Raw genomic sequence first — 20579 nt, 5'->3', positions numbered from 1 at the left:
AGATTAACTCGGCCATGTTGTGAAAAAGGCCAATAAAATTCCTAACGTCACCGACGGAACTCCAACTCAGATCTTTTCTGCCCCAAGTGGGAAGAACAGTGATTCTACCAACTGTGCTACCACGAGGGCATAACGTCATGTACATTCCTGAATATTAAAATATATTTATTAACGAACATAAGATTTTCCATTTCGATCTCTGTTCTTCAGGTAATTCATAAGTGAAGACTGAGTACTCATGGTGGATTTGCTCTTTCATACTATCTCATCACTGTTTTTCTAATATTGACTTAATATTTCTAATAAGTGACTTTTCCGGTCTCTCATATCATCTGTTACCACGTGAGGTCTATTCGCCTTATTTTGCTTTTCTCCTAATCAGTCGAGTTTTGCAGCTTTCTAAAGCTGGGAATGTACCAAAAAGGGAAGGTTTTGTTTTGTTTTTCAGGCAAGCAACTATGGGTATGAGGCGGCAATGCATTGTATCTGTAAAATGTTTGTATTTTATGGTTGGTTTTTCCAAACAAAAAACCTGAAAGAGGAGGGAAACAGACAACTCCTCCGTGAGATGGACCATATTGTGAAAAACAAAAAAGCATAAAAATTCTTCCCATATCAACAGAATACGAACCGAACCCAGACCTTTTCCAGTGCAGTACCAGCGATGTAATTACTAAAAAAACTGCTGGACTTGATTGACACTACATCACCCCCCAGAAATATATAAACAACTCTATGATGCCTGTGCATATACACCGGAAGTTCTACTATTGCAATCGAAAACTTTGATGGACTGGTACAAAATCCGCAGGAATTTCCGTGGCAGTATATTTAAGGAATGTATGCTGCACTTACGTAATCTTCTTGTGTGACTAGATACTCAGGAACAGGATTCGGAACGGCTCTCCTATACAGTGTTCTGTGATTAGGAGCGGGAGAAGCGATTAATCTAACTGGTAGGCGACCAGCTGGCTTGGACCCTGGCGAAAGTGGTGATCGAATGGCAGTGATAGCGTTACATCGGCTTGCTTGTTGTACCACACGTTCTCTTAATGGGACAGGTCGGGGGGTTGATGCTGTGGTCGTCATCATCATGGCCGACTCTCCGTCCAAAGGCTGGTCACTCGATGTGGAAGACGAGTAGCTTGGGGCTGGTGTGCTTTGCGTACGTTTTCCATTCATCTGCGCAAGTTCTCGAAGCTGGTTCTGTCGTATGTCGTCATAGTAGTCCTGCCAAGAAAAAGAAAAACACGCTTTGGAATTACACCCATAAACGAAAAGTGGGTGTGTATCATAACGGAAGATTTTTGAACTACTTGAAGATGGGAAATACCCACCGGAACGAGGAATCTTTTTATTTCAGACAACGCCACTGCAATCCTGGAATAAGCTTCAGCAGCTGGGGCAAAGGCACTCACTTCCACGTGTAGGTCTTCATTTAAATGGGCGTGCTTGGGATCTCCTGTCTGCCGGAGCTGTTCTTCCTGAAATGTGACATTTAAGGAATCTGTTATCAATCCAGATAATATTTTTACACATATGAGAGAGTGAGAATTTAAAAACATCTTTTAACTTCAAGCGATTAGTGAAAAAAGAAAAAAAATAATAATAATTAGGGAAAATTATTCCTGTTGTTTAGTGGATCCATTTGATCCACTAAAGCTAAACTTATATGTATACCAATGATACAAATTGGCCGAATTTGTTTCAGGAAAAGCCTCATTGAACATTTTGTGTTGGGAATATGCTGATCTTAACTGGGCCAACATTCTACAACACGAATGACACTGGCACCTGGGAATGAAATGAAATCCGAAGTTTACGAGTAAAAATTACTCTTTGCTCCCTTCTCAGGCTTCAGCTCTGCTAACAGTGACACTTCAGATTGCTGGTATCCACCGTATGGGAGTGTTCCGTCGCAGAATAAGTGGGGCTGTCGTCATTGAGTATGAATTAAATACAGTTCTGGCAAGTGCTTTCGGTCACGCAGCCAAAATTCTCGAAGAGAACGTCGAGTTCCAGAAAAGTTACAAATTTCGCACTAAGCAGGTTCACGGCGAATAAATCAGTAAAATGAAACCGGAAGTGTCTAATATAAGTGGACTGAAATTTGGGTAATTTATGAGCACGGGGCATTGAGTTAATTGCAAAACTGCATGTCAGCAAAGCAGAAGCCGGTCAGGACAATTTGCATTTGTACGATGCACGTACAGGTGTGTAACGGTTGATTATACGAACTTGGGACAGTTACCTGACTTTTATCTCTCATGGAACCTCTTCCTAAGATGGCCATCCTGGTGTGCGTTTCTTCTTGTAACCGCTTCAAGGAATTGCCTTTGGGGCCGAGAAGTTTGCCTACGAAGTTGAACTGAAAGAAGGAAAAGATTAAAGTGCACACTTTAAATAAAAACACGGAAAAACAAAGTCTATAATTATACTTAAGTCACGCTTATTTAGAGCTACAATTTAAATGAACGTTTTAATTTATCAACCGGGGCGCGCCCTCCCCTTCTAATAAGAAAAATTAATTTCTGCAGTTGTAACATTGTCCATAAAATCCGAATTCAGGAAGTTTCTCCTGGCAACTACCTCGCAGAAGTTGTGGACTAACCATGTGGTCCTAGTCTGTACCACTACTTTGGAGACATCCCTTCTATGGATAAATTTTGAAGTTATATTCGAGTGTCAAGCATCAATATATCTGTAATATTTAAATATTAATTTTGACACTGTTTCGAAATTACATCATTGTGATATTATTATCAATTTCTCTGTTGAGGAGACACCCCTGGGACAACCAGTGGCTAGAAGGGTGTGGGTTACATTCTAAGGTGTAAAGCGGACCTACGAGCAAAAGGTTACAAAGTCCATGGGACGTTCACCCTGAAAAGTTGAATACAAAATTTTGACATACATCTGTAATTATGATCTTAGAATATTTCAAATTTTGACATTTTAGGTTGACATTTTTATGCAGAGGGGACTGAGAAATGGCAATTCAATTTTAACATCAACAATTGTAAATGCAATTATTCCAGAATAGCATACCAACTGGGTGGTACCACACTCAAGGCGGTGGTGAACGAAAGAGACCTAGGGTTCATTGTACAGCAGCCCTACATAAAGTTCTGCGATTAGTGCAAACAGGCTGCAGCACAGCTCATGGGGTTTTGTCAATGATATACAAGAATTTTGTCGGCAGGGATCAGAAGTTGATTATCCTGTTGTATAAGGGAACGGTTAAGCCACATCTTGAGTGCTATACACAGGTCTGGAAGCCCCATTTTAAGAAAGATGTGGATCTCTTGGAACAAGTATAGAGAAAAGTAACCAGACTGATCAAGAACAACAGGGTGTAATCTTACCACAAGACTTTGGTTCGCAAACTGCTGCGCTGGGAGACTAGGCAGCTGGGAGACTAGGCACTTGGAATGAAACCTGATTGAAATGTTTAGTTTTAAATGGATTGAGTAAACTAAATGCTGATGGCATCTTTATTCTTTCTCAGTCTACGAGGGTAGCACAGTGGTGTCGTCACCGTCCTCCCCACACCGGGTGGAAAAGGTCCGGGTTCGAATCCCGTCGATGACGCGAGGAACTTTAATGGGCTTTTTTTTCACTCAGTGGCTGAGTTAGTCGGTCTCGGGTGTAGGTAGCAGGGTTTTCTCCCTAGAAACTCTGGTTTTTCGTCCAGAAAAACAGGAAAATCGACCAGAGAACGCACGCAATTTATGGACATATACACAATGCACGACAGATGAATTTAATTATTCGGGTGGCTTAAAAATAAGTTTGTTTTTTTTACTCTTACTCAGACAACAAACACAAGAAAATATACGTATATTGAGTAAGGAAGGCCGCAGAATAGATATGCACAAAATTTTCCTTCAGCTAGAAATTAACTGACTGTTGGAACAAGCTTTCATCTGGTGCTCTCGAAGTAAGGAAAGGTGGGACAAATTATAGTGGGGATAGACAGAGGAGATGGGTAGTTTTTGTACCTATTAACTTGCACCCTTCCGCCATTTGTCACTACTAATACTCTCATATTAGGGCCACCCGAGGATGTTCCATCTACCCATGTATATTATGTCCATACATTGCGACTGTTCTCTGATCGATTTGCCTGTTTTGCTGCACGAAAAACCAGTTTTTGAGGGACAAAACTTTGTTATCCACATCCGAGACTGACTAACTCAGCAACTGAGTGAGAAAAAAGCCCATAAAAAAGTTCTTGCATCACTGACGGGATTCAAACCCGGCGCTCTTCCACTCAGTGTGCGGAGGACGATGATTATAACCACTCTGCTACCCGCACTGACTGATACTAATAATCCTAACGACCTCGATAGCTGCTACAACTAATATTGATGAGCTATTATTATTAGTTTATTAATAATTAGAAGACACCGCGGGTCAACCATGAGCTAGAAGAGTGTTATTTAGAAAGATGCAGGTGACCACATCACCTAAAAGATAGAATGCGATACATGCGGGCAGAAACTGAAATATTTACAATGACCTTATTTACATCAGTTTGTATTACACAATAAATCCATATAAAGGTGAGTACATCGGTAAAACATGAACTTGTAGACTCTCCAAAATGACATATTTCCAATGGTTGATTTTCAAAGTAATTCGCACAATGCTAACATTTGACAAAATGTAGTAGAAAGAGTAATGTCAGTCAGACAAATCTATTGCAGCTGGGTACGTCGTAATACAGAACAGCCATTTCAGGGATCACAAATTGGGAGGAGGAATTCTTATTAACTGGGTAAGAAGAAAAGAATCATCAAAACCTGTCTTCTGTATATGACATCTTCAAAATATTAAAATGTTTCAAGTATATTTGTTAGGGAGAATCTATGAAGCGTATACGTTGGACGAGAGGCTCTGTGGTACGCTTGGGTCAGTAAAGAGATCCTCTCATTGGTTCATGTGCGAGAAATTGTTTTTTTTTCCCTGAACGCTTTCTAATGAGAAGCTGAGCAAACGTAAGCAAATTTCTTGTAATTATTCTCAGCTTCCAGGGCTTTACGTTGAGGTGGTTCTGAAATGGCGAAAAGTTTGTTCACCATCATATAGCTCTTTCTCTTTTGTAGAGTTAGTGATCAGTTGGGAGACGGGTTTTTTACCATTCTCTAAAGCATTTTTGTTTCCTAAAAGAAAACATTTTTAACTAAGAGCTGGATCCGGCATTCTCTCTGTGTGAAATCTTATTTCCTTTGAGGTGCTTTCCAGAACAGTTTGGAATAACTTTTGTGCCATCATAGCATTGATTTTGAGTTATTTCAGTTATATTCTGAAAGATTTAAGTATTACTTCAGTCTTAATATAATTTACAGAACAGACCCTCTTGCTTTGTTCTTTTGTTTAAGATCGCTTTATTGCGTGTCCTGGTGTTTACAATGAAATCTCGAGACTTACTGGGTTATAGTCAGATTTGAATTTATCATGACCGCTAATCACTACATTAGTATTCAATGCATATAGTGCAACAGGTGTTTACAATGATATCTCGAGAGTTCCAAGGTCTAGAGTTCCCCTTACTGATGGAGCATCAAGTTGCTTTAAGTTAACAGCATCCAGCACTGCAAGACACTTCTGCAATAATCTCAGTTGATTTCCTAAATGCTAACTCAGCGTTTTCTATCTCTTGACCGTCACCACCGACAGTTGGGGGAAGATCTCCGCCTGCATCCTCAGTTTCTAACCCTCTCACGTACATTATTCTTTAATGCAGGCATTAAACCTGAATAAAGCTTCTGACCACGTTTCGTGAAAGAACAAATCCAGAAATGAACTTTTGATCAGAAACAAATTCTTGAAAGGGACGAACCCGATCGCATTCACATTCCCAAATATGACATTGCTTGGAACAACGTCAAAATTGAGAGATGTGCTGGTAATCCCTGACGTTGGTTCAAGTACGTCACTGTTTGTTTCCAAGAAATCACAGACCATATCAGCTTATTTTTTGGGAGGCCCAAAAGTCCTTTTATCAAAGTTTTCTTTTGTCAACAGCGAGGCATAAATGTGAGCACAGACACTCTTTCAAAGTAATGAACAAAGCCACTGCTCCGAGTTCAGGTTCCACTGCAGACGAGGTTATTAAAGATTTCTCCACACCATACTGTAGATAAATCTCTCTCTCTCATTATTCTTCCACTAAAAGCTCTTTAGAAAATTCAGGAAACGACTCTTTCATCTCTATCCAGACAGATTCGCATCACCGATATTTGCTTGCTTGTCTGGGACACAAGATGAAAGGAGGTAATAGGAGATATTAACAAAGACGTTGGAGCCGTTGCTAAGCACAATTTAAATGCTTTTGGCAAAAAACAAACATCGCCAGTCATATCTGTCGCTATCCTGAAAATATTTTACATTCTTCAAGTACAAAGTATCCGAAATTGGTGAAATATTATGCATTGTATACTTTGATAAGCAATACGAGCAAAACTGCAGTAAATTACTAATGTAAATAAAATTATAATAATACTGAATGTAATGTTACTGGGAGAAGCCACTGCCAAGTTTTCCAGTTGGTTAAGTTGCCAAATGCTCATTCCAAGGCCGTGTCCCATTTCCAGCAATCACCTGTCCTCTGTGAACAGCTTAGTAGTTTCGCCACTTGTCACTCGTTTGGAGAGAACTGGGTTTGGATCCGGTTGGAGACTCGAAAATAATTAACGGCCTCTTCAAACGAAGCTGGACGAAAAACTAGATTTGTGGTAGGGGAAAAAACCTTGCTATCTTAGCCTGAAACCGACTTACTACTCAGCCAAGGAGTGAATAAACCCTATAAAAGTTCCTTGCATCATTCAAGGGATTCCAATCCTGGCCTTTTCCACCCGGTGTGTGTGGAGGACGGTGATATAAGCACTGTGATACCAGCGAGGCTAGACTAGTTTGACAGACAACGGCAATTCAAGATAATCCTCCATTCAGCGTTTCTCAAACGTTTTAAATAAATGACTCACCTAAACTAAGAAACTTCCCACAGCATGTTAAATCATATTCATATACACTATTTGAATACAATATTAGATATACTCTGGGAAAAGAAACAAAAGTTTAAAGTATATAAACGTTGTGAAATATACAAGACTAACAGAAGGTTATTTATCAAAATATATTTAGCGTTTTAAGTAATATTAAACGTTTTGGACTAATATCAAATTCCTTTATGGCCCACGAGTTGAAACATGATGCTGTTACTATTAAAGTGGACAACACACACAAGCTTAAACTAATCTGAACTAAAAAATAATATGAAGTTATCTGAGCAGTGCACACAGGCTGCCAGAACAGTTGAGTTTTTTTTCCAATGATATACAAGAATTTTTCTAGAAGGGTTAAGGAGGTGATTATCCCATTGTATAAGGTAATGGTCAGGCCACATCTTGAGCGATGAATATAGGTCTAGAGTTTCATTTTAGGAAGGATGTAGATCTGCTGGAACGGGTGCAGAGAAGGGCAACGAAATTGGTGAAGGGAATGAAAGGGTGGTCTTACCAAGAGACTTCAATTCTGCAAATTGCAGCGTTTAGACTCCCACCTGCGAGGTGATCTGATTGAAGTGTTTAAAGCTTTGAATGGATTGAGCAAGCTCAATGCTGATGGAATTCTCACTCTTCCTAAGACTACACATAAGGGGTATAAATTGAAATTGAGGAAGGATGGCTGCAGAGGCTTGCCTTCAACCAACGGGTGGTTGATTGCTGGAACAAATTACCTTCTGTTCACCATTTGTGGAAATGGGTAGTTTGAAGTAATTAAAGAAAGAACTATTGTTTGGAGGGGGTGGACAGGAAGTGGGAAGTTTTTTTGACCGATGCTTTAGAAGCTTGCATTCTTACATCATTTTCCACTAATAACCGAAGATGATCAAAAACGAAAAAACTAAACTATTATATTAGGGTCACCTGGAAAGTTACTTTAAACTACCCATGTTTATTGGGTCTATAAATTGCGTGTGTTCTCTGGTCGATTTGCCTGCTTTACTGGACGAAAAACCTTGCTATCTACGCCCGAGACCGACTAACTGAGCCAGGGAATGAAAAAAAGCCCATAATAGTTCCTCGCGTCATCGACGGGATTCGAACCTGGGCCTTTTCCACCTGGGTGGGGAGGATGAATAGTTTAACGCTGCAAGCTATAGTCCGACTCAAGTATATAGACCAATGGAATAGATGTCCACAAAGTTAAAAAGGTAATAACCACCTTGATGTGTAATCCGACTGTTTTTCCTATTCGCATTCGAAGATATCTGAATCTTCACAATTTAAATTTAATAAGATCATGCTACAATGAGCATGAATAATTATCATTCGAAGCTAATTATTCGCGCTGCCCTTAATTCCATTGAATTATTTACGTGTGAGAATGATATAATTAAATACTATTAAAAGTAGTAAGTTGTACTCAATATATTCTATCCGAGTCCGGATAAACTTAACTTTTAACATAAAATAGTAAATATTACAGGCCTACAATAAAACTGTAAATATTTATGATAAGTTAAAATACAGACGTTTACAAAATGCTAGAAGAATTCGGTCGCATATGCTTTCTTCTATGGCTAAAACTTTAGAAATATCCTAAAACAGGAAACAGAGGAACTTAAACGAGGATTCAGAGAAATGTGACGGAGTGGTGGTAACACCAAACACTCAACTTCCTCTTCTGTCACTAGAATACGAATGGAACAAAAAGCTCCGGAGTTAATTTTAAACTGCACTTTATATTTTGCATACCGAGTTCTATGTTTGCAGTTCAGTCAGAGATGGAATTTGTTACGAATAATTTATTCGACTTAAGGCTGGTTTCTTTCGCAAGTTGAAAATGTACTGCGTCAAATACTGAGAAAACAAAAGTCAAAAATGTAGTCTGTTATAGACTGATCATCACAATAAACAACTCTACAGAATATGAACCAGCAAACCAGAATGTCTTATCTTGGGGATTTTAACTTCCAGTTATTGATTGGAACTCGCGGGTTGGCAACTCATTAACAAAACATTTCTCGGTTTGACTGCTTTCTATACCAACACAGAGAGACAACAAGAGAGCAATATTTTTGGTCAGATTATCATCATGTATCAAGAAGCTTAAAGTAAAGGACTTTGGGCGGAAGTGATCATAATTCATTGATGTTCAAAGAAAACTGTCGCGGGTAAGGGAAGTGATTATAGATAATATAATCAAGACATTTTTAAACTCTTTAATGGGCTAGCTGGTGTTGTTAAAAAGTGTAAATACGAAATGGGAGGTGTTCAAAGAGGTAATCTCAGACGTCACCAAGAATTGTATTACAAATTGAAAGATACTGCTCAACGTTTAGACTAACATGGATGTATAATCAGCTTAGCTGCAGAGAATAAAATGCATGGGATGATTATAATTTGTCAGGGGATACAGAATTCTATAGTAATATAAACCATTCTGTAATGAAATTACTCAGAGGATTATTCAGATTACGAGAAGTCTTTGGCTAAGAATGCAAACTAAGGTGGCAAGGAATTCTTATCACTATAAAAACACTACAAGTGATTCATCACTTTCCTTCTAGCTAGCACCAGGAGGAACGTGATGAATCAATTTGGCCCAATGAATGTGAAATGAGAAGTTTAGATGATTCTGTAAAGTTTGCTGATAAAGTGAATGAGTATTTTGCATCGACATTCACACAATGAAGTTTTTAAAGACAGTAGCAGAAGTCTAATAAGGATTGGGAGGTAATGATTTTATAATAACGCAAAGGGAGGTGGAAGAGAAACTGGCGCAGCTAAAAAAGTAAACAAATCATCTACAATTATCGAATCTATCCAATTACAAAAGGGTTAAGTAAGATATTACTCCCTGTCAAACGACACACAGAAGGGCACAAATTTAAATTTCAAAAGGTGGTTGCAGAGTAGATGTATGGAAATTTTCATTGAACCAAAGAGTAATTTGCTCATTGGAATAAAACCTTGACCTATAGTTGCGGACGTGAGCAATTTGAATACATTTAAAGAGGATTTTGGATAAATTGTTGGAGGGGGATGGGCAAATGAAGTGGGTGGAAGTGTTTTTTTTTGTTAGCTGGAACTGTATGTTTTGATTCCTTGCGCTGTGTTGCCAATACTAATACCGTATCTGTATTAAAATGTTTCAAAAACATTAACTGATTTACATATACCTTGGAGAACAGTTTGAGAGCTGAACAAGTACGCAGGACACATTCATTTAGAGCACAATTGGAAGCTCTCAAAAATTTCAAAGCTTTAATCTCCATTGACGAGGTTCAATGTAATCTCTTCAATGAGATTAAACAATCGTATCCGTCTACGAAATTAATTAATCTCGTAGACGAGAAATTAATTTAATAATTCTCGTCTATATTTTATTATATTTCTCATTCTTAATATAAGAGAGCATAATCCTTTTAGGCATTTAAATAATCGTTCAATTATGTTTTATATTTTGAAATTAGCTCCTTATAGGAAATATTAATGACCTTTTCTTTAATTAAACTATTATATTTTAATAATCTTATGCTTTTAATTAAAATACATTAATTTAAGCTGTTTTGTAGAAAAGCATTTGTTTCTTTTTTGTATTTTTCTCTTATAATTCTTTAATATTTAAAAAGAAGTGTATTAATAGTTTTCTTAGGTAGCTTATTTTCTAAACTATTATATTAGGGTCACCTAATATAATAGTTTAGAAAACTATTTTGATAGTGAATGTCTCTATCAGCACAGAAACAAAAGTGGTTTCATTAAATTCCATATTTTCGCTTATAGCGTATAATGAAATTTGTTTAAACTGATTTTTTGTTTGATAAATATTGGGAAACTTTTCGATAATTTTCTTAAAAAATTATCTATTATCTTCTTGACATTATTTTTTTTTTAAATAATATGAACTGTGCTGAATTAATCAAATAGTTTCAAATTTTTACAGTTTATAAGAACTGACCACTTCTTATAAACTAAGGGGGAGGGGTTAAAATTGTATTCGCTCAGAAGTAGTTGTGATAAAAAGATGAAATGTTTTTTTTTGTTTGATACTTTGAAAATCCCAGCATCCACACGAAGTTTGGTTTCAATCTGACGATTCATTTTTTTTTTTCTTTGCAGCGATGGATGAAGTCACAATGGATCAAGCGGAATACGGATCAGGTTCCTTTTTCTCTAACTGGAGAAACATCCAAAACAATCTAGGAAGAAATAGTTGCTGTTTATGGAGAAGACTGCCCAGTTGTTGCACATTGGTATAAAAATTCAAATGTAGAAAGACCTCAGTGCACGAAGAAGAAATCCCAGGGCGCCCAGCAACTACTGTAACAGAAGAGAGTTGCTAAAATTGAGGATTTAATCCTGGAAGATCGCTGTATTAGCGTCAAAGAACCAGCTGTAGAGCTCCAACTAGTGTAGAGTCTGTGGAAAACATCATTCATCAACAGTTACATATGAATAGTGTCTGCTACATGAGTTCCCAGACTTCTGATCCCTTACCAGAAGGAAAGGGCACAATGTGCCATGAAATTTTGTCACTGTGCAAGGAAAAGCTGAAATATTGCCGAATCCTGCTTGCTTTTCCGACCTTGTACCCTCGGAGTTCTTCCTCTTTCTTGCCCTGAAGTCCTTTCTTTTTGGAAAACACTTTGCTGATGATGAGGGGACTTCTGCTGCCGAGTCATGATTTGAAGGACAGTCAGAGGCTTCTAATGTGCCATTTTGTCTAGTGAATATGTTCAAAGAGCGTAATACATGGTGGTTGTTTCAACTTTCTATCACAACTACCTCTGGATGAATACAAATCTAATTCTAAACCTCCTTCCCCTCATGTTATAGACTATTGGTTCTACCGTACTATTACGATTTTCTTAACAGAAGAAGAATGCATGCTGAGAAGACACTTACCGTTGGATGATCTTTTACGGGGACCATAATTTTTACTTGTAATCTCACAGGCCGACCTTTGTGAATATCTAGGAGAGACGTTGTCCCTTTCGTATCGGAATTAGAAAGTAGACGATCATTATGACCACCTGACTGGATCCGCTGGATTTCTTCAAATAAAGAAGTCCAAGTTTAGTTTGGCATATGGATGCATTTTAAAAGCAAAATCAAAGAAAATTAGCAAGTTTCATCGACTATATACTTTTATTCAAAGTAGCTTATTTCAGAAGTATGGATTCCAAACTACGATCGCCCACCGGATTCATAAAAAAGTTAATTCAGTTAGGACAACTGGTTTTTTAATGGCGAAAAAAATCAAAATCAATTCATTGGACTTTATAATGACGTCAAGAAAGAAAATAACGTCTGATAAAGAATCGGACTGAATATAATACATTTAAAATAGAGCAATAAACGGGATAATTTTAGAATTATCACCTGGAAATCAAATTTGTTAACGATTAAGGAGCTGCAACTTCATTAAGACACTAATTCATTTTAATAATGAGTTCGGAAAACACTGCTTTTTTCCAAATATGCCAGCCAACCAGATTACCAACAAAAATTTTCTTTCGAGAACGCAGTAGCCATTCTATCACTAATCAGTGTATCACTCCCACTTTCCCCGGTCCTTTTATACACACTAAAGAGGATTTTATGGGAAAAAAGTAAACTGATCTCAAATTTCTCCACACTTGCCAATCATTCTTCACCAAACTGTTTCTATACCCTCAGGCAGGAGTAACAATGAATGAGAAAAATCTTACGGTTGTTTCTAAGCGCTGACGTTGAGCAATCCTTTGCCAACTTTGCACCAATTATCAGCACAGAAACAAAAGTGGTTTCATTAAGGATTCGATGTGTTCGTTTTTATTCGAGGAGCTTCTTCAAACATTATGTGATACCTGCTCGAACCCATCGACTAGTAGCTGTCTGTGTGGAATAATGGACAAGACGTTTGCATTCCCTCCTCTCCCTAACCTTTCTTTAAGAAAAAGGAAACTAGTTTTCTTCGGTAAAACGTGGTAAGAATTATATGAGTCTAGTTGCCCTGTGAGAGAACGAATGAGCACTGTAACTGCCGACTCAAATAGTGACCGGTTGTCATGACTGCGAGTGTCACTGACTGAGGTTTTGGTATCTGAATTTTCAGTACATCTTCCATTAAACAGAGTAAGCGACACTAATCTAACACGTTTAGAATTTTAACACAAGCAGAAATTCCAAGGTGATATTTTCTGCATTTCAGGATAGCAGTAACAGGTTTGGCGAGTACTTCTTCACCTTACAGTAATAATTTCATCTTCCTGGAACAAAGCCACCGTCAATCTTCCCCCCCTCTCCACCCCGGCTCCTCTCATTCTGTTATTGATCTCGATGCAGCCTTAACGCGACTGCACTGCAACCTTACGTGTCATCCACTTGGCAGATGATCGTCGAAGCGCCAATCACACCGTCATCAGGAAATGCACAGCCAGCACTCTCGCCGACGTTTCGAACATCTCACGGGGATTGTGTTCTGGCGCGCGCGTGACTGTGCAAGGACATTAGGAACGGCGTTGGATTATTAGGTTTTACTCGTATCCCGTTTGTTTGTCAGCGCGTGTCAATCAAGGCAAACACGAACGCTTCGTTTTTGATGTTCTAATCAGGACGCCACTTGCACGACGCTCGGCATTTATGGTTCGAGTCAACTAAACTGTGTCGCTCTGGTGTATCATCTGCGGACCACATAATCACCACCCGTGTCACCACAGATGCCGTGGTGTGTCCTTCTATTTATACAAATACAACACGATTCGCCCACATCGCTAACATTTGTTATCAGTATTTGTGAGTGCGCGCACACACACACTGCTTGCTAGCGAATGGATAATAATCAGTGCATCCGTCTCAAAGCTGTGAAAGTTGTAAAATGGTCATCTCTAGGCAATCTCGAGCAACTTTCTTTCCCTGTGATCAAATCACTGATCACAAAAATAGTGTCTCTATCGTGTCTTCGTTGAAAGATATTCAAATTTTTAGTAATTTTAATGAACGAATAATTTCAAATATCATACAATAATAGATAAGCCATCTTGAAAACGAGTTTTATTCATTTTAAAATATACTTTAATCAAACTATATAATAATGCACTACATACATTCTAATCCTTCGAAATTTTTGACACTCTGATTTTGTTATAGACCATTTTGCTTTCCCTCTTAAGAAACTAACAGCAATCTGCCATCGTGGCAGTATCCCAGCATCTTGGTACTGCTTTTGCATCGTGGATCATTCCTGATGAAAGCATTCCCTTGTTCCACTTACATCATACGAATTTTGAAGAAAAAAGCTGAGGTGAAATTACATTTTCATTGGGCCTCAATATCTGAGGACAAATGAAATTTTTTTTCGTTTGGTTTTTCATCTATTAAGTAACACTTCCCTTAATGGCAAAATCCACTTCCTCCTTTATCCCGAACCTTAACAAAGTTCATAATTAATCCATGCTTTAATGCAAAGATTGAAGAACTTTTTTTTTGTTCTTTTCGGTTCAATCAGAGAAACATCTTTTATATCATTTCTTCCTGGTAAAAATTCCTTCCTCTTTCTCCACCATTGCACAATATAACGTTTTTCTGGTGCACGAGTGTCCTCAAACATAAAAAACCGCAGTATTTTGTGAAGCCTCTTTGTAGACCAGTGAGTAATCGAGTTCATCGTAGGATCACCACAAACATTCCAAACAAAGTCATGGTACTTTATTGCACTCAGGACCTTGGACATGGAAATGCATTGCCATTGAGCAAATAAACAGCTTTTAAATTTAATTCTGAGGCATCAATAAATATTCATTAGCACTGTGTTTAATGCCCATTTTGGTAAATTCCAGTGTTGTAACCTAGAATCAAGGAGTTTTTAGAAAATTTTAAATGGAAAACTAACATTCGACTTTTATATAGTTTAATTAAAAGTGACATATTATAATTTTGTGGTTGGTAATCCTCTGACTTTGTTGTCAACCGTCCACACACTAGCAGGAATTTTCAGGACGAATCAAACATTTCCTTTGCTTCTGCTTAAACATTTTAACGATAGGCCGACATGCTAAGAAAAACACAGAAGAAACAAACGTTGATTGTTCAAGCTGTCCAGTGACAGCTTGGACAACCATGGGCTACAAGGATGGCTACACAGAAAATATATTGGATTACATAGTTACATACAGCGTGGAAATGATATTTGCAATTCTTGAAGTATATTTCAATATTCCTATAAAAGATACAATTCTGTATAATAATATTTATACTGAATAGAATTTATTGTGAGATTCAAGAGTTTTGTTTATTCAGGCTTTTACAGTCATTATCTAAAATTAAGTTTAAATCTGTTAATATGTTGACTCGATAGTTGGATAATGTTTTTATGATAGAAGCATTCCTCATCTGGTAGGGTCGTTGCTTCCTAGCTCAATGTCTTGATTCATTTCTCTACGGGTCAATTTATTCTTAGCCGAGTGAAGACCTCGAATAGCATCTTTAGCCTGCGCGAGTTGCTGTCCACTGTGTGTCTGTAAAATAGACAAACAGTTCTAAATCGGTGAGGGATGAATGGAGTTTAGAGCAAGTCCCTGCTAACTGTCTAGCGGGTCCCTTGGTCTTTAAAAATGCCGTGCGTACGTGTTTGCATTTAGAGCGCGTTAAGTTTCCCAACTGGATCAGCGATGAGCAATAATGAGTCACCACACAGTTATTTTCTTCTTCTTGTTTCGCTTTATCCAGAAGCAAACCACGTGTCTAAGTTTTGGCAGCGTGGGTTAATTAACCTGTTACCCGAAGTGTCTTTTCTTTTCTCGACGTAATATTATCGTTAGTGCGCTGGAATGAAAACGGCGGGGTGGTAGCTGTGCAATAGAAACTGGTTGGATGTCACATGCTGCAGGTTAGTCTTCATACACAGTGACAGTTGATTTTGTTGGCGTAGTGAAATGCTGGAAGGCGAGAGGATTGACGGTTTCGCTATTCTTGTCCTGGACCGTAAGAGAGGCGAGGACACCACGATGATAATGATGGTGCACACGGTTACTTACATTGTAACGTCTCTTCCGCTTACCAGCACGTGGCCAAAAATGCTTGGCAAGCTTAGAGCGTTCTGTAGAACGTGTGACGTCAGCTTAAATATTTACCTTCTCAGGGTGACTCTCCATCTGCGAAACGAAGCTGTGCATCCTGCGCTAATGAACAACTTTTGTGTTAGATCTCAATAGATATTTGGAGTATTGTGACACGGGCGAAACGAACTTATATTCGTGTCCCCCCCGTGCATCTACAATTCAATTCAATTCTACAATAACATTGCAACACCTTACCTAACCTAAAGAAACATTTTCTTCTTACAACAGCTGTGCTTATCGCTTCTTTTCTCCTTTGTTACCCCCATCCAGTTGTCTATCTTCTGTTGGTTAAAATTAGGGTTAGATTGGGCGTTACAATGTCGCTGTAAATAACATAACATTATTTTAATTTTCAATATGTGTGAAGTCAATAAATTTGTAAGTTGTTTCAGCCATATTCTTAGAGCTATACACTTAAACACAAACTGTAATCTATTCCTTATTTGGTTTATTCCTGATGTAAACCATCCAGCTCCTAAAAGCAGTCACCTCATACGCTGAGAATAACCTTCCATATAGAATAAACGCCCAATCATAAAGCAGTTTGATCCAGTTAAGCGATCTGGGGTTTATCTTTTCAAGAAATGGTCGTTTTGATTCGCATGTGCTGTAAGTTGTTAGCGGGGCGTTTAAAACTTTTGGTTTCATCAAAAGACGCATTCAGATTTAAAGAGTACAGACATGCCGTCATTCTCTACAAAACCAAAAATTTTCAATCCTTGATTTTGGTTCTCCTGTCTGGAACCCCAACCAGAAACCACATCGTGACGAAATCGAAGCAGTACAGCAGAACTTTATTTGCTATCTAATCTTCAGGAACCCGTTTTTCTAAAACATGATTTATGACTCCTCACTCTGCGACTACTTTATTCTGAAACCTGTCTGCATTAGAAAAATAGCTGACATCATACTTCTGGCAAAGTAGTATTAGGAGCGTGTGGTACTCCTGAAAACCTGTCCTTCGGTAGCACAGATGGCATAATCACCGTCCTCTCCACACCCGGTGGTAAAGACCCCAGTTCGAATCCCGTCAATGACGTGAAAAGTTTTTATGGGCTTCTTTCACAACGTGGCTGAGTTAGTCTGTCTCAGGAGGGGGTGCAGGTTTTTTTCTCCCAGAAACCCTGGTTTTTCGTACAGAAAGAAGCAAATAGACTACAGAACACAAGCAATTTATAGCAATTTGCGCCGACAACCCCACAACAAAACCAACGAATTATAGAGACTTCCACAAAGTAAACTTTCATGTACTCTCAAGAAATGTTCGGAATATAACTACATTTCATGACTCCTCTTCCAGCTCTGATATCATGACAGTCCACGTAATAGGCTTTTTGGAAATGCCAACTTATCCACCATAGATTTCTTCAAAGATCCTCACAAAGTGAATGTCTCTATCAAGAAATATGTATGCCAATTGTTTCTGCCGACAGCCACGTCTAGTATTGTTTTATTTATTTCTAATGATTTTAATTAAAATTTGTTTCTTTAATTTAAATTGTTTCCATTCCTGAGCAAGCTGTTTTTCATTTTTAAATGTACTTTTAGAAACTGTATTGAGTTTTGCTAAATGCACACTTATAATTTCACTGTTTCTATGCGCCGATTTTAAATAAATAAATAAACACCGTCAAGGACTGTGGTTGTAATCGATTCGTTCAGTTAAGATGACCCCATGCTCCCACTTTGGAGATGCCATGACCAACAATTTCGCTTCTTACCACAGATGAAGATGGGAAATTCATTCCAAATCCAAAAATGTTTCTAAATTCATCTTAGTTGTCTACCAATAAAAACAAGGAGCAAAATAAAATGGTTTCAAGATTTTAATAAAATAAAATAGATGGAAATATTTACGACTGTCTAAATCTGTGGCTTGATTCTACAAATCGTATTGCAAAGAGTACAGCGTTTACTAAGACTGATGAATACTGGTGCCTAGAAGAATAAAGACGGAAAGACGTACAAGCAAATGATGCCTTCTCTGTATGGAGAAGAGCTCCTGGAAGGTGACGGATTGATGCCTTTGACTTGTTCACAGCAGCTACGCAAACTGGTCCACGGACAGGTCTATGGAGGACACGAATTCACCAGTCACACCAATTCTTAGAAGTAGTTTTAATTTGGGAAGGGCTGCTGGGAAGGTTAGTAATCAAAAGCGGTTCGTGACTCGGGTTTACAACCATCAGAATCTGTAAACTCGAATCGTTGTTTCGCCAAGCAGCAGCCGATATTTCCGCAGACAGCCTATGAAACATCGGCGCGACACTTGTCCCACTTATCAAACTTCTCGACAATTCGCACGTGCATTTCAGCGGTGATATCATCGCGGCCGATTACTACAAAGCAGAATGTTGTGCGCGTGTTTACCGGCAAAGTGTCATACTTGGCTCGACTTCAAGAACGCGCTTTCGGCGCTCTCTACGAGAAGTATTTATGCGTGCGCGTGAACGGCTTTCGTATACGACGAAGAGCGGTTATGTCAATTGGTGGACAACCTGAGATTAGCGCAATACCGAAACTGCGAGCATTCGGAGAAAGCAGACGCAGCGTCGCGAAAGGGTACGCAGGAACAAAATGACGAAAATAGATTAAAATCTTTCGTTTGAGTTTTATCAACAACGCTTTTGTTACGCGTCCGTATGCACATAACGGATGTTGTACGACGGCTTTATTGTCTTATTTTTAGCTAAGAAAATGGATTTTGGTGAAATTTGGCATCGAGTACTTCCACCTAAATTCAGAGTGGAATATGAATTTCGGGTCATAGACCGTTGGGGCTGTCACTTCATCGTAAAACACTCGAGAGTATTCCAGATATTCGAACGTTATTATGAAATGCGGCTAGAACCACGCGAGTACAAAAGATTCCTCAAGGAGGAATTTGTACTTTGCGTAGTTGTTGAATTGCTCATCGAAGCAGGCAAAGAGTAAAACGCGTGTCAAAAATTCCAGTCGAATAACGAAGACGTCACGAGACATTGCGTGGTAGATCTGATGGCAGTCGCTTTAATATCATCTTGTCAAGGGAGTGCGTGTAGCTCGTTACTAACAGTCGGTCATTACCCGACAATTAATTTAAGTTGAAAAAGTGACCTTAGGGCAAAGCGATGGTGCGTAAATGGTGAGCTTTAATTCTTTCTACAGTCAATGATCGTAGTGGTGATTCTGAATCAAGAACCAAGTGGCACATTAGCCGTGAACATAATGCTCACATTCAGGAATTTATCCCTCCAAAGAGCAGTCGTACATAGATAACAGGGCCTCAATACGTGACATTTAGAAAGGTGCCTTTGTTTGCGGCTCATTTCTAGTTCAGCTTAAATTGAATAACTGAAGCGCACCACGCAAATATAATTAATACAAAGCAGTAGCAGAACTAGGGTGGGTCGAGAGAGAGAGAGAGAGAGAGAGAGAGATAGCTGTGTCTGATGCATCCTAAGTATGGGGAGTGATATCTTGATTCTGTGTTCTATAATTTTGGAAAAAGGGCCACTGCCTTGTTGAAATACTTACTGCATTGGAGTATAAAGTGTACATTACATGCAAATACCTTTTAAAGTACACAGTTATCCAAAATTTAAGTTAAAACCATGAAGTCTGATTGAAGAATTCTATCAAATATTTTTCGGAAGGGTATTGTTAAAAGACAACTTATAATTCAGATTACGAACACCTGATATAGGAAGAGCCAATCCTGCATAATTCAGATGTCTCATAAAGACATCCCCCCTCCCTCTCTCGGCGGATAAACAAGTCAGAACAACGCTCATGCTTTAGAACACTCAAAGCAATAAATCCCTCCTTTACAAAAGCATGGAGAGTTATGAAGGTCCAAGTACCTCAACTTAGAATGTCTAAAACATTCGAGACATTGTCAACTGCTTTTCAAGTCGGAGACCCGGCTGGATACTCCATCTGAGGAAAGAATATCCTTACTATGAATGAATGCAGAGACCAACTGCGCCCATTGAGGAAGAGAATTAGCGTCTACGAAAAGGAATTCAGAGCATACGAACCCCTGTGCTGCCAGAGTGTCTCTCTCAAAGATGTGTAAACACTGGGGCAGCCATTCATTACGATATCTTTCCATACCACGATAGCGGTCCTGTCCCTGATGTCAGAAAAAATACGAACGTGTTTCATATTCCCTGTATATGTAATTCATATATAGGGTGATGTCTGGTCAACCTACAAAATTATCTGGCTTCTTGTTTGCCATTCCGACACATAATAGAAACGTTGAAAGAACACTAATAAATTCACAAATCACTATTCAAGATTATTATAATTGGCCACGCTTTGGCTATGCCACTGCTACTTATCAAATTCTCAAATTATATTTGCGAAAAAGTCTAAAGTGAATCTTAAGGAAAATCTAAAGTTAATTTGTGTAATTCACTTAAACGATTTTGAAATTTATAACACTTTGGACAATCACACTATAAACTATTTATATTTT

The 20579-nt window shown here is 38.4% G+C and overlaps 1 protein-coding gene across 3 annotated transcripts in view; it reads right to left on the bottom strand.

Annotated features, from left to right (window-relative positions):
* Positions 1-20579, bottom strand: part of LOC150081022 (KH domain-containing, RNA-binding, signal transduction-associated protein 2-like) — a 112540-nt gene that overhangs the window by 36820 nt on the left and 55141 nt on the right. For all 3 annotated transcript variants that reach the window (XR_016547370.1, XM_090381066.1, XM_090381065.1), the window contains exons 2-5: positions 11922-12070; positions 2252-2368; positions 1338-1484; positions 856-1230 (exon numbers count right to left, since the gene is read on the bottom strand). Coding sequence is in view for 2 of the 3 variants with exons in the window: in XM_090381066.1 (XP_090237192.1) it covers positions 856-1230; positions 1338-1484; positions 2252-2368; positions 11922-12070 (788 nt within the window). In the remaining variant the exon portion in view is untranslated. The remainder of the gene's footprint in view (positions 1-855; positions 1231-1337; positions 1485-2251; positions 2369-11921; positions 12071-20579) is intronic.

Source organism: Mastigoproctus giganteus, chromosome 9 (genome assembly GCF_048544385.1).
Source record: "Mastigoproctus giganteus isolate SK-2022 chromosome 9, ASM4854438v1, whole genome shotgun sequence".
In the NCBI taxonomy this organism is placed as follows: domain Eukaryota; kingdom Metazoa; phylum Arthropoda; class Arachnida; order Uropygi; family Thelyphonidae; genus Mastigoproctus; species Mastigoproctus giganteus.
The sequence above is the reverse complement of the archived record's forward strand: the minus strand, read 5'-3'. Positions and strand labels throughout refer to the sequence as shown.